The sequence below is a fragment of the Lepisosteus oculatus genome, chromosome 7, assembly GCF_040954835.1.
Source record: "Lepisosteus oculatus isolate fLepOcu1 chromosome 7, fLepOcu1.hap2, whole genome shotgun sequence".
Lineage (NCBI taxonomy): Eukaryota > Metazoa > Chordata > Actinopteri > Semionotiformes > Lepisosteidae > Lepisosteus > Lepisosteus oculatus.
The window spans coordinates 4,835,120-4,848,834 of NC_090702.1; the positions used below are offsets into that span (position 1 = coordinate 4,835,120).

At 40.7% G+C, this 13,715-nt stretch overlaps 1 protein-coding gene across 3 annotated transcripts in view; it reads right to left on the reverse strand.

Annotated features, from left to right (window-relative positions):
- Positions 1 to 3,275: 3,275 nt before the first annotated feature.
- trim24 (tripartite motif containing 24) overlaps positions 3,276 to 13,715 on the reverse strand; it is a 47,141-nt gene continuing 36,701 nt past the window's right edge. For all 3 annotated transcript variants that reach the window (XM_015353297.2, XM_015353296.2, XM_069192043.1), the window contains 7 exons: positions 13,284 to 13,344; positions 12,052 to 12,172; positions 7,750 to 7,988; positions 6,684 to 6,816; positions 5,926 to 6,000; positions 5,114 to 5,266; positions 3,276 to 4,447 (listed from right to left, as the gene is read on the reverse strand). In XM_015353297.2, the coding sequence (XP_015208783.2) occupies positions 4,262 to 4,447; positions 5,114 to 5,266; positions 5,926 to 6,000; positions 6,684 to 6,816; positions 7,750 to 7,988; positions 12,052 to 12,172; positions 13,284 to 13,344 (968 nt within the window). In that variant the 3' untranslated portion in view covers positions 3,276 to 4,261. The remainder of the gene's footprint in view (positions 4,448 to 5,113; positions 5,267 to 5,925; positions 6,001 to 6,683; positions 6,817 to 7,749; positions 7,989 to 12,051; positions 12,173 to 13,283; positions 13,345 to 13,715) is intronic.

Sequence of the window (13,715 nt, forward strand, 5' to 3'; positions counted from 1 at the left end):
CCTCATATAACTCCGTTCTAAATGCTTATATCTGAATGCTATACAGGTAGGTTTTAGAACTGTGGTTCCCAGATCTGGTCACTGGTACTTCCTGAAACAAGAGTTGTAATAAACTGGCTATCACCAACGAAAGACCCCCAAGTGTTAAAGCAAGACTTGAGAAGTACAAGAAGAATTAACACTGTTCTAGATAGTTAGAAGGCACCGCTGCTCATTATTAAATGAACATCCTTTCACAATAATTAAACAAGAAACGTTCTGCTTTTGTGAAGATTTTGGGGACTTTAATAGCTTATAACCTGGTACGAGACATAAAATGTTTTAGGGGGATTCGGATTTTGAGGCTTTCAGTCATAATCCCTAGACTGGCAGCTTCACAGCATAGGCTCTCCTGAGCCAAGCACAGACACTGGGTGTGTATAAAAACTACTGACAGGAACTCCAGCAGAAGGCTGAATCAAAAGTGATTTCAGTTTTTTGTTTGGGGTATTTTTGTAAATATGATCTCTGCTCTGTAAAAATGTAAAATGGAATTTGTAATTGGGATCAACTCTAGATGAATTTAGAAGAAAGAAATACACTTGTTCACTTTTATCTATATCCTCACTTATATTGAAGTGTCCCCCTCACATTACTGGGACATTAGGATCCACACAGACACACACAGTGAGAGCCCCCTATTGGCCCCACTAACACCTCCACCAGAAACAACTATAACTCTCGCAGGAGGTCTCCCATCCAGGTACTGACCAGGCTCTCACCTGCTGAGCTATAGTGGGCTGCCACTTGTGAGTTGCTGGGCGATATAGCTACCGGCCATCCACTATCCATTAGTCAACTAGGAAGATCTGTTTAATTGGAAATAAGAGCAACACAGCTGAGGAGAGGCTGTGTAAAGTGCTGCGTTTTGAAGTTGCTAGGACAAGTATTCCTGAATAGGGTTTTTTGACGCTCCCTAATAGCTGAAGTATGAGATTTCAAGCCTAAACGAGCAAGCAAATCAATATTGTCTTCACGTCGCCTTGGAAATGTAGAGCTCAAATGGAATGAAAACCAGCAGATGCAGTCTTCTTCCAAGAGCAGGCCTGGGAACAACCCAACCCTGGTGTCAGAAATAAAATCCTAAAACGGAGGAAAATGGCCTATTATTGCGGTAACCCCTATCATTGGGATCACTGAGAAAGCATTTACAGAGAACTGCACCATCTCCATGAATATAGTGTTCATGTGGGTATCCTCCACATCCTCCAGGTTCTGGTAGGGTAACTGGTTTTTGGGAAAATTGGAAAATTGGTGTGTCTGCCCTGCAATGGACTGGCTATCCGTCCAGGGTGTATCCTGCCTTGTGCCCGTTGCTTGCCAGGAAAGGCTCTGGCTGATCCTGTATTGGATTAAGTAGTAAAACCGAGGGGTAGCCACAGGAAATTAAATATCAGGATCCATATGGGTAAAACTTCAAGAATTCTAAGGAGATTGTTATTCATGGTCAAATAAAAAAAATCAACAGTATAAACTATATGACAAACTGCTGGCAATGTATTAATGAGAGCTTATCTTCTCAAAGACTTAAATCTTTAGCAGGATTGAAAATGAATTTGTAGTTATAAGAAGTTATCAGCCATTTTTTGCCCAAGAGATACTGCTTGTACCAAAGGCCTGCGCTGACATGTTTCTCAAACAACCACCCCTTCAAGACACTATGCTGGGAGCAGTTAATAGGTTGTACAGTTTGAGATAAGGTTTCGTGATCTATAATTTGAGATGGAATGAACAGAAACGTAATGTGAGTTTAAAATCAGTAGACTGGAGTCTGACAAAAAATCGTTAGAAGAAAATTGTAAGAAAAAAAATTGTTGTACTAGGGGCACAAATTCAATGTTAAGTAAACAGTAGTCTGCAAAGGCCATAATGGCCATAATCGCTGAATAGGTTGATAAAAGAAGCATTAGGAAGATGATTTTTTTATAGCTTAAACCATATAATGCATTATACGGCATTAAAAATTATAAAAGGAAAACTGAACATGAACAAATCCAACACATACAGTCTCCGTAGATTCAGGGACAGTGTTGAGGTTACACAGTACCAGGTTGTGCTAGGAGTTTTCCTATTTAGTTCAATTCTAAAGGTAGTTGTGAGAGTTCCCAGACCACAGGATGAAAATCACGGGTCTTGTGGATCACTAGACGATGGACTGTGAAGTGTCACATGTAAAGCTGATTAAAAGAGTAGGGACATACTCTAATGCTCTGGTAAGGCACTATACAGAGAATGATTTTTAAAAAGCCTTGGACGAACACTACAACCTTATACTCCGCTGTGATTAGTCAATGTGGACCATATTCTCAAATGGACACAGTGCATATAAAATAACTCCAACACAAAAACAGTGTTGAATGCCACACAAACCTCAAAGCAAAGCATTTTATAGCTATAATGAGAATTTGTTATTGCTACATTTCGACAGTAAAACAGACACAGTAGTGCACATTGTGGTTCCTTAGGACATGACTTTCAATTAAAAATGTCAAACTTAAATGCTTCCGCAACTTGCAATCCTTAAATGTGCGAATTCATGTACTTCCCCATTGCTTTTGGCAACACCAGCTCTTCACTCATTAGGGCACTGACTTGTTCATAGCGTAAAACTGAGGTCCTGACTCTCTGAGGTCATTAAAAATCCCATGGCGTTTCTCGAAAAGAGTAGGGGTGTAACCCCGGGGTCCTGGCCAAATTTCCCATTGGCCCTTACCAATCATGGCCTCCTAATAATCCCCTTCTATGAATTGGCTTCATTACTCTGTTCTCCTCCCCACTGATAGCTGACGTGTGGTGAGCGTTCTGGCGCACTATGGCTGCCATCACATCATCCAGGTGGGGCTACACACTGGTGGGGGAGGGGAGTCCCCATTACCTGTAAAGCGCTTTGAGTGGAGTGTCCAGAAAAGCGCTATATAAGTGTAAGCAATTATTAATTATTATTATAAAGCAGGTACCCAAACCAATTCATTATTTCAAAGGCAAAATTACTTCACCCTCAGGACCAACATGAACACAATCACTAAACTACTCGGACCTGTGGTTTGCAAATACATGTTAAAATCTCTTGGCTGAATAATGATTCAATATATATACACATGATACCAGTGTTAAAAACAAAATCACATTTTTAAGACAAATTTGAGTTCTTTTCATGCTTTATGCTCTTTCATAACAGGAAATCTATCCTGGCAACAAGGTTACAGATACACTGTGACATAATAAAAGACTAGATCTTTAATTGCTTACATTTTAATTTTTTTTTATTCTTACAATTAAGCACCTTAATTCCCTATGATTAAGACCCAGAGGCATGACCTAACAGATAGTTCTCTTGCATGGCTGCTTTCATTAAATTACTGGCACTGGCAAATTAAAAAAAATGCTTTGGTTTCATCCCAAAGACTGAGAACACTGAGAGAAAATGTTTAAACAACCTTTTTCACATTACTTCCCTTTCTGTACTTACAATAACTTGGTATCTGTAGTTAAAATTTTAAATACAAAAAAGCAGCAAGTTAAAACCTGGTTGGTAGCACATACTAATGTAGCTTTCACATACTAATCAAATAGTATCGCTACAAAACCTAGTGAAAATGCACAAAAATAAATATTCATTACAAAATTGTCTTTCTTTTATGTTACAACAAACCTTCATAACATTATATTGGGAGCAGTTATTATGATGATTGCATGCCAGCAGGTTTTCTGGCAATTCAATATTAGAACTTTTGTGTAGATACAGTATATACACATCGTAGAGTTTTCCGGAAAACATTTTGAAGTTAAAAAAATACTTAAAAATTGGTTTCTCATGTTAAAAGTGTCCTACTTAGGCATATCTTAGGTTGAAAAGGCTGTTCACAGATAATTAAACAGGATACACACAAGAGACACCATTTGACATGTTTCATTTACCTGAAAAGGTTAGTTTTTGGACAAAGTTAGTCTATTAATGAACATAACGTGGCTGTTTCAGCAAATGTTAAACACAGGAACACATTCTAAAATACCTTGGAAATTCTGCTTAGATCACTGTTTAGGGTTTATATAAATTTGCAGTGTGAAGACTTCAGACCTGCACAAGTGTGTTCAGAGAAAATAGATTTTTTTAAATGTGGCCCAGACCCACCAAAATCAAAGTACTGGTATGGTCTGAAAAAACACATCTATTCTGATTCTGAGATTGGTTCTCAGCTTAAACAGACGCAGGGTAGCATCATCATCCAATTTGGGAATCGGCACACTTTCGCAGTTTCTTTTTGGGCTGTGAAGGCTCGTTCTCTCCCTCTCTGGCCACTCCTTCGACTTTCGGTTCGGGAAACTTCCGTTCCGGATACAGGATCCTCAGGCGTTCCTCAAAAAACTTTTGCAAGGTCTTGCCAGCCGCAGCAACTTCAGAGTCTGGCTACAAGACGCGTAGAGGAGAGAAGAAAAGGGAAAGTGCAGATCAGACAAATCAAAACCGCCCATATTACTGTGCAACTCCCTGCAGACCTCAAAAGAAAGGTTAAATGTTACACACGGTTGCAGTAATTTGAGAAAAGAGACAAAACATATCCGTGCTAGGAATACAAGATGTCAGGGACTTCTGGGAAGATGCTCCCCTCGAGTTTTTCGCTAAAATGGTAAGAAAACATAAATTTTTCACCTTGCAAAATGCTTTTTTTTATTTCAACACACAAAACAGGACTGAAACGATCGACTTAGATTTTATGATTTTATTTCTATCACTCGCTTTTGCCTTTATGGTAGATTACACTATTTTAAAAGGAAAAATAAATCATACTAAATCTTTAACATTTAAATGTAACCCACTTGTAAAATGTGTCTCACAACAGAAAGGTAAAGCACTGATCTTAACTTATATGAAAAAATTAGTGGTAAAACAGCAAACTTTATATCCATTAAAATGATCAAGATTCTTGGTCTCTGTTTTCCAACACAACACCTGACATTGGAAAAAGAAGACTAATAAAGACAATAGACTTTACGATGAATTTCTAAGCTTTAATATTGATTTTAACAATTGGAAACCTATTGGGTTCACAGGTACATTGAGATTCTGTCGTACCTCATTAAACTCTGCACAGTTCAGGAAGATAAGCCTGATGTCTGCAACAAATTCTTCTGGGTCGCTGTAACACTGTTTTTGTGCCTGAAGTTTCTCCTTCACAAGGGACAGATCCATTGGCGTCTTGATAATTGTGTAGTAGTCTGGCACAATCTAAACAAGAAAGGCAGGTCACTTTTTATAAAATATTGACATCAATGACGAACCAACGGAAAAAAAAATGGAAACAGCGATGTTAAAGAGACTTAATAGGGCACAGTGCCACCAAATGGCTGTAGATGTCTCTAAGATTGTCCTGCAAATTCTTTCACAAGAAATCAGTTGATATATGGCAGTTTAATGGAGAAGGAAAACACTATGATAAGGCAATATTATAATATCCCAGCGCTCAACTGGGTTCAGATCTGGTGACCAAACAAGTGTCAAGCTCATCAAATCACGGGGCGACCACATGGGCTGTCTGGATGGAGGTACTGTCATCATGGCAGACAGCCCTCCTAGCAGCATGGGTTGAAGGTGATCAATGAGCACCATTAAGTAGCGTTAGGCATTGACCAGGTCTCCTAAGGAAATGAGTGCTTTCAATCTATGCCAAGAAAATCCATTTCGCAGTATTACAGAACCACCAGAACCCTTTACTGCTGGAACCATGCACTTCGGTGTGGCTTTTAGAGGTTGGCACTGTATGTGCACACTTCTGTTTGTCCAGAACATGGCGAAAGATAATTTATATGACTGTATATTACGCTTCTCCTCTGTTAAAGACTGCTATGTGCTCCTGTGGGATCTCTTTCTTCTCCATGATTACTTACGGATGGTGGGACAGGCTCTTGGAAGTCGGCGCTCTGTTCGTGACAGTAGAGGTAAAGTAAAAGTCTTTCACATTTCTAGAAAAGTCGAGGAAAAAAACATGTACCATGCATTACAAACATTCTGCAGCTTCTGGCGTGATGCAAACGGGAAAAAACAGTCATTTCGGTCTGGAGGATGACCTATATAATAGTCCAGCGGATACTGCTAGAAATTTGTTGTTTTGAGAAGCATCAGCCCAAGTATACCTACTTGATATACTTAGTGTATATATACATTCCTACTGGCATACCCACCAGCTAATTGCTTGAACTTTTTCAGTCTAAGTAGGGCCAATATTATTTCTCACCATCATACCCACAAAACTTACTTTGGAACAGAAGACACAGATGAGACGTATGTAAAAAACATAGTGCAGCATTGGTATAATTCTTAACAATGTCATTTACAGTGTTGTTCTCTTTGTTATTAATGTCAACAAATAAAACATGCCCACAAAACATATTGAGGGAACATATTAGAATAGACTAAATTTTCACGTGTGAGGTATTATTGGTAAATTTGTATTATAAAAGGGTTGATGTGTAATGTCATCTGCATTTAAAACAGTATTATCTGTATCCCAAAATAAAAAAAATTAAACACTAATTAAAAAAATTCTAAACTTTCCTAGGGTCTAGGATTAAGAGTTTTAGTTATTTTACGAGCGTGTATAGATTTGATACAGGTATGTCTTAAAAGGACGATTAAGCTTGCATACCCTTTTGTCCAAAGGAGGTAGTCTCCTGGATGATTCCTTATCCTTGGCTCCTGTGGGTTCAACGGCGCTGTCGCAGTCATACTCCAGCTCTGGCTTGGACAGGTCACGACAAAATGTGCAAAACCACTCTCCGCTTCGGAAAAAGAAAAGCCACAAAGATGAACACATGTCCATGTGCCACTGTCCTCAACTTTCACATTTACCAGTGAATCATTTAAGCCAAATTGAAGCACAATACTTCAACTTCAAGTACAATAACCTCACATCTACAACTTCTGCCATTCCTGAATTCTATACACTATGTGCTGTGTTTTTTTTTGGCAATTTGTATTGGAGTCCTATCATACGGGTGATTCCACCTAAATAAATGCATTTGCTTTCCACCTGGGACAATACTGCACACTTCTCGTTGCTTCATATCATAAATGCTATGTCTTTAAAACAAATACACATTAAAATAATAAAAATTAATAATTGCTTCCACTTATATATTGCTTCCCTCCACCACCACCAATGTGCAGCATTCACCTGGATGATGCGACTGCAGCCATAGTGTGCCAGAACGCTCACCACACATCAGCTATCAGTGGGGAGGAGAGCAGAGGGATGAAGCCAATTCATAGATGGGGATTATTAGGAGGCCATGATTGGTAAGGGCCAATGGGAAATTTGGCTAGGATGCCAGGGTTACACCCCTACTCGAGAAGCGCCCTGGGATTTTTAATGACCACAGAGAGTCAGGACCTCAGTTTTACGTCTCATCTGAAGGACAGCGCCTGTTTACAGTATAATGTCCTCGTCACTATACTGGGGCATTAGGACTCACATGGACCGCAGGGTAAATGCCCCCTGCTGGTCCCACTAACTCCTCTTCCAGCAGCAGCCTTATTTTTCCCAGGAGGTCTCCCATCCAGGTACTGACCAGGCTCACACCTGATGAGCTTCAGTGGGGCTGCCAGTTGTGAGTTGTGGGGTGATATGGCTACGCTACCCCCCCGCACTCTTGAGGAAAGAGGGTCTTTCACCCCTCCATGGTGGTTTTCGAAACAACTGTGCTTTTCAGTACCTTGGAAAGGCGAGGAGAGGGGGCACGTGGCAGGCGAGGTGAAAGACTTTGGGGCACTTCTCGCAACAGAGCAGCTCCCCCCCGTTCTGACACACGGCGCACCAGTCCTCGTTGGGGTCCTCCTCGGCGCCTCCCGTCTTCCCGGCGGAGGAGGGACTCCAGCACGACAGCCGCTCCTCCACCGCCTTGGCTTGGTCCTCCGTACTGTCCGGGACATTGGTCCTCACGCGCGATTGGCCCTGAGAGCCAAAGGCAGAGCAGAGAATTGTGGGAGTTGAGAAGCTGAGGAGATGCCAGGACCCTTTTTCTGTGCCTTTCATCAAATTTTCTTTAATGTAATGCGAACGTCTAAAAATGTGAAAGGAAGCTTCTATCACACAGCTTTTCAATACTGCACTGTCACTTCTTCTACAGTTTCATTAGTCATTTGCAAGCAGCGGAGCTTCAGGAGAAAGTTCACACAAACAGCTGGAAAATTTAGAGTGTTGCTGGACTGCCTACAAAGGCTACAAGCACAAAACTCAAAAGGACAATACTGCATGTGAACACTACTGTCATACGCTGTCAGATTCAATACTGAGTCTTGTTTCTTACTAATTCTTGGTGCTCTGCTGCCTTCTGGTCCTGTTCTAAATTTCACAGATTATATGAAATGCTGGCATGTTGGCGCAGTAGTCAGCATTGCTGCCTTGCAGCTTTGGGGCCCTGGGTTCAATCCCTGGGGTGCTGTCTGTGTGGAGTTTGCATGTTTTCTTAGGATGTAGGTTCTCTCAGTGCGCCAGGATAGGCTCTGGTTCTCCTGCAATTATGAATTGCATAAAATGTTTAGAAAATGGAAAGCTGAATTATATCTTGATTTCTCTGAACGAGCAACAGCTATAATAAATGCGCACAACATTTTGCTTTCAGATTCTCGTAAAGGTTTAATTTTGAAACTACAGGCAGTAGGCATTTAGGGACGTGTGTTTGGATTAAGAGTTGGCCAATAAATAAAAAACGGAGTACAGTGAGAGTAAACTGTACTTACTGTTTTAGATCAGTATCATACTAATTTAGATCAAATTTCTATATGTGTATGGTGAGTAATGTTTTCTCCTGTTTAATCAGATTATACCAAAACAGGAGGAGTAGCAAACACTGTAGAATCAGCTAATGAAATTCAAAAAGACACATATCAAGACTGAACCGACGCATGGCAGATGATGTTCAGTGCAGACAGGTGCTGGTGAGTAAAAAAATCATCAAGCATAAATTCAAATTGGAAAAGAGTAAGAAAAGGCTTTTTGATAACACATCTTCCAGATAATGTGGGGAAAGCAATTATAAAGTGTAAGAAAATGTAAATGTTATGATATGTAGTTAAAAGCGTTTAAGAATTGAAATCAAAAGATTTTAAAATTGTACCATTAAGATCTTACTGTAAAATTAAGATGTATTCTTAAGGTCACCACATTAGAGAAAAGATATCGCTGCTCTGGCATCAGTGCAGAGAAGACCAGCAAAATATTTTCCAGTGATAGAGGGAATTTGCTACACTGACAGGATGAAGAAATGTTTTTAGTCTCAAAAAGAAAAGACCTCAAGTGGACCTAATATAGTATTCAGAAATCCATCCTTCCTCCATTTTCCAGACACTTCATTCAATTCAGCGTTGCGGGTGAGCTGGAGCCCATCCTGGTAATCAACAGGCACAAGGAAGGGTACACCCTGGGTGTGATGCCAGCGCAGGGCACATACTCACACCAGGGTCAATTCTCCCAGACACCAATTAACCTACTAGTAAGTCTTTGGGACTATGGGATGAAACCAGAGCACCTGAAGGAAACTCAAGGAATCATGGCGAGAACATGCAAACTCCACACAGATAGCACCCAAGGTACAGAATCGAACCCAGGGCCTCGGTTCTGCGAGAGAGCAATGCTGAAGAGCCACTATGCCACCTGTATTCAAAATGCTCAAAGGAATTTTTCTTTTAATTCCAGTCAAGCTAGTGCACTTCTTTAGAATGAACACTAAACCACAAACCAGAGGACATGTGTACAGTAATTGTACAGTGCCTTGCGAAAGTATTCGGCCCCCTTGAACTTTTCAACTTTTTGCCACATTTCAGGCTTCAAACATAAAGATATAAATTTTTTATTTTATGTGAAGAATCACCAACAAGTGGGTCACAATTGTGAAGTGGAACGAAATCTATTGGATTTTTGAAACTTTTTTAACTAATAAAAAAATGAAAAGTGGGGCGTGCAAAATTATTCGGCCCCTTTACTTTCAGTGCAGCAAACTCACTCCAGAAGTTCAGTGAGGATCTCTGAATGATCCAATGTTGTCCTAAATGACTGATGATAAATAGAATCCACCTGTGTGTAATCAAGTCTCTGTATAAATGCACCTGCTCTGTGATAGTCTCAAGGTTCTGTTGAAAGCGCAGAGAGCATCATGAAGACCAAGGAACACACCAGGCTGGTCCGAAATACTGTTGTGGAGAAGTTTAAAGCCGGATTTGGATACAAAAAGATTTCCCAAGCTTCAAACATCCCAAGGAGCACTGTGCAAGCGATCATCTTGAAATGGAAGGAGTATCAGACCACTGCAAATCTACCAAGACCTGGCCGTCCCTCTAAACTTTCAGCTCAGACAAGGAGAAGACTGATCAGAGATGCAGCCAAGAGGCCCATGATCACTCTGGATGAACTGCAGAGAACTACAGCTGAGGTGGGAGAGTCTGTCCATAGGACAACAATCAGTCTTACACTGCACAAATCTGGCCATTTCTCAAAGATATCCATAAAAAGTCTCGTCTAAAGTTTGCCACAAGCCACCTGGGTGACACCCCAAACATGTGGAAGAAGGTGCTCTGGTCAGATGAAACCAAAATCGAACTTTTTGGCCATAATGCAAAACGATATGTTTGGCGTAAAAGCAACACAGCTCATCACCCTCAACACACCATCCCCACTGTCAAACATGGTGGTGGCAGCATCATGGTTTGGGCCTGCTTTTCTTCAGCAGGGACAGGGAAGATGGTTAAAATTGAGGGGAAGATGGATGCAGCCAAATACAGGACCATTCTGGATGAAAACCTGTTGGAGTCTGCAAAAGACCTGAAACTGGGACGGAGATTTATCTTCCAACAAGACAATGATCCCAAACATACAGCAAAATCTACAAAGGAATGGTTCACAAATAAACGTATCCAGGTGTTTGAATGGCCAAGTCAAAGTCCAGACCTGAATCCAATCGAGAATCTGTGGAAAGAGCTGAAAACTGCTGTTCACAAACGCTCTCCATCCAACCTCACTGAGCTCGAGCTGTTTTGCAAGGAAGAATGGGCAAGAATTTCAGTCTCTCGATGTGCAAAACTGATAGAGACATACCCCAAGCGACAAAGGTTGAAATGTTCAAGGGGGCCGAATACTTTCGCAATGCACTGTATTTAAGACCAAGAACAAGTTTTTGACCCAAAGGGTTGTGGGAGTAAGCCATACAGCCATGGTGTTGAAGCCAGCCTTCAAGAAACCAGAAACTGCTGAATGAGATACTTCAACCAATTACAGGAGAGTCACGATTATCTGACCTTAACGGGACCAACAGTGTATCGGATAATTGAAAATGTCGGATAATGCCGAAACTGAGTAGACAAATCATAGATTAATGGAAGTGCAGTATAAGTATGAAATCTGGTTTATTAATCTTCTGTAAATCAGAGCTTTCTCTTGAAGTATCGGACCTGTGCTAGGCATTCCCTTATCCCTTTGCTGCGTAAACCACAAGAACAAAGCTTCACTGACTTTTTCATCTTCACATTTCTTCATCGTTTTTCTGTCCTTCAATTGAGGCCCGATCAGAGCACCACTTTTCTATCTCATTTCTTTTCCTCTTCCAGTCACCAGCTGTATCTCGTCCCACACCGAATTCCGATGCAAGTTTATGCATGGACACGCTTTTGTCTAGTCTGGTCTTTTTGACGCTTCAAGCTTTTGTTCCATTGAAAAAACTACATTCTTTCTCTTCTCACTTGTCATGTTTCTCAAATCATAAAATTATATATACACGAGCGCAAACGAACAAGCGAAGCTACGTCAATGGCAGTATTTGACGCACTGAGAGACAAAGCAGCATGGGATTGGGCAAAATATTATGCTTGCGCATGCATACAGTGCATAGCATATATGTATATACCATGTTGATTGCTATGTCGGATAATCAAAGGTTGGATAATCGAGACTGTACTGTACCTATCAACTATCAAAGGAGTTAGAGGGCTTCTCTTGTTTGTGACTGTTCTTATGCTCATCTTACCAAACTGAGGTCATCATCATCAGGCTCATCTTTGACAACGATACCAGGGTAGGGAGAAGTACTCTTCTTCTGCTTAAAGGAATCCTTATTTTGAGACTGTGAAGATTTACAGGATGACGACCTAGGCAGATGAACAACAAAAATCAGCAAAAGCAACCAGCTTCTCTATTTATTCCTTTAGCTCCTGTCCAAAAGTCTATTCTTGTGTGCGCCCAACTTCATGTTCAGCTTCACTTCTGAGAAAGTCCAGATCAGCTGAAGAGAATCAAGGTCAAGAGACGATCTTGAAAGAGAGGTAATAGTGAGCTAGTCAATCTTATTTAAGGTTATTGAATCAAGTGCTTCCTCTCCTGGAAGCACACAGCATAAGTATGTACAAATAACAAAAAGGATTAATTTGAAACATTAAAAAAAAAATTAATCCATCTGACAGTTCTTTAACTGTAATGGAGACGGCACACTACATTTGCCAATCGGCAAATACTTTTACTAATGGCACTACTTTTCAAATTAACCATGCCTTAATGGGTTTTACAAAAAAAAAATTCAACCTGCCCTCAACATACACCAGTTTAAAAAAAGCCAATTTTTAACTGACTGAGATAAACACAAAAGATAAGATCACTTTATTAGCCATATACAAATTCTTGCATTAGGAATTTGTCTTTTCGCATACCCCAACTTGCTCTCCATGAGACACACAGGCACACAGATAGGGAGAGAGAAGCTTGGGATCAGAGCACAGGGTCAGCCATTTATACGGCGCCCCTGGAGCAGTTGGGGGTTAAGGACCTTGCTCAGGAGCCCAACGGAGTAGGATTCTTCTGCTGGTCACGGGATTTGAACCGGCAACCTGCTAGCCACAGAGCCACCACTCCATTTGCTCAGTAGTGATGACGGTTACACTTGTGTACTCTATAGCATGCTTCTGCCACGTGGCCTTTATCTTCTTATTATGAGTTTAAACAGCCAATTATAAAGCCAGAGCAACAAATGCATCTCTGTGACAAAACGGCCTGTTTGCAGGAGCCTATCAAGCTGAGAATACCAGACTCAAGCCCACCCAGATCCAGTGAAGCTCAGCCCACTCTGTGTGAGGGTGACAAGTTGGTTCATAGCATAGGCCAAACTCTAGCCAGCAGTATTCCAGTTGTATTTGTAGTAAAGCACCAAACCAGGCACATTTGAGCTCCTTTGCTTTTTAAAGGAAGAATCAGAGTGTTGTATCTCACCATGCGCTGATCCCACTGGAAGTGGCAGATGAGGGCATCAAGAAATTCAGTCTTTGTTGGTCTGTGAAGAAGAGAAAATAAGTTTACTTTCATATTACTGGTTATAGTATAGCATTAAAATATGCTTACGGTCAACTTCTTAGTGAATTTAGGAACACAAGAACCCTACATTCAATGGTTTTATGTATGCTGGTATTATTCCCACTTCAGAAACATGGATATGCTTTTACTTTGCGTATGCCTCCGATTCACAGGAGAAACTTGACAGGAGAATGGATACAGTACATATGGCATTTGTTAACCATGCATGACATTAAAAAAAGTCCCTTCATACTCACTGTCCTTACTTTTCAAATCAATTTAGCAAACAGATAAAGATCACACTTGGACATTAACTGGTCCAGTACTTTGTACAGTGCCCACCCGAGTATT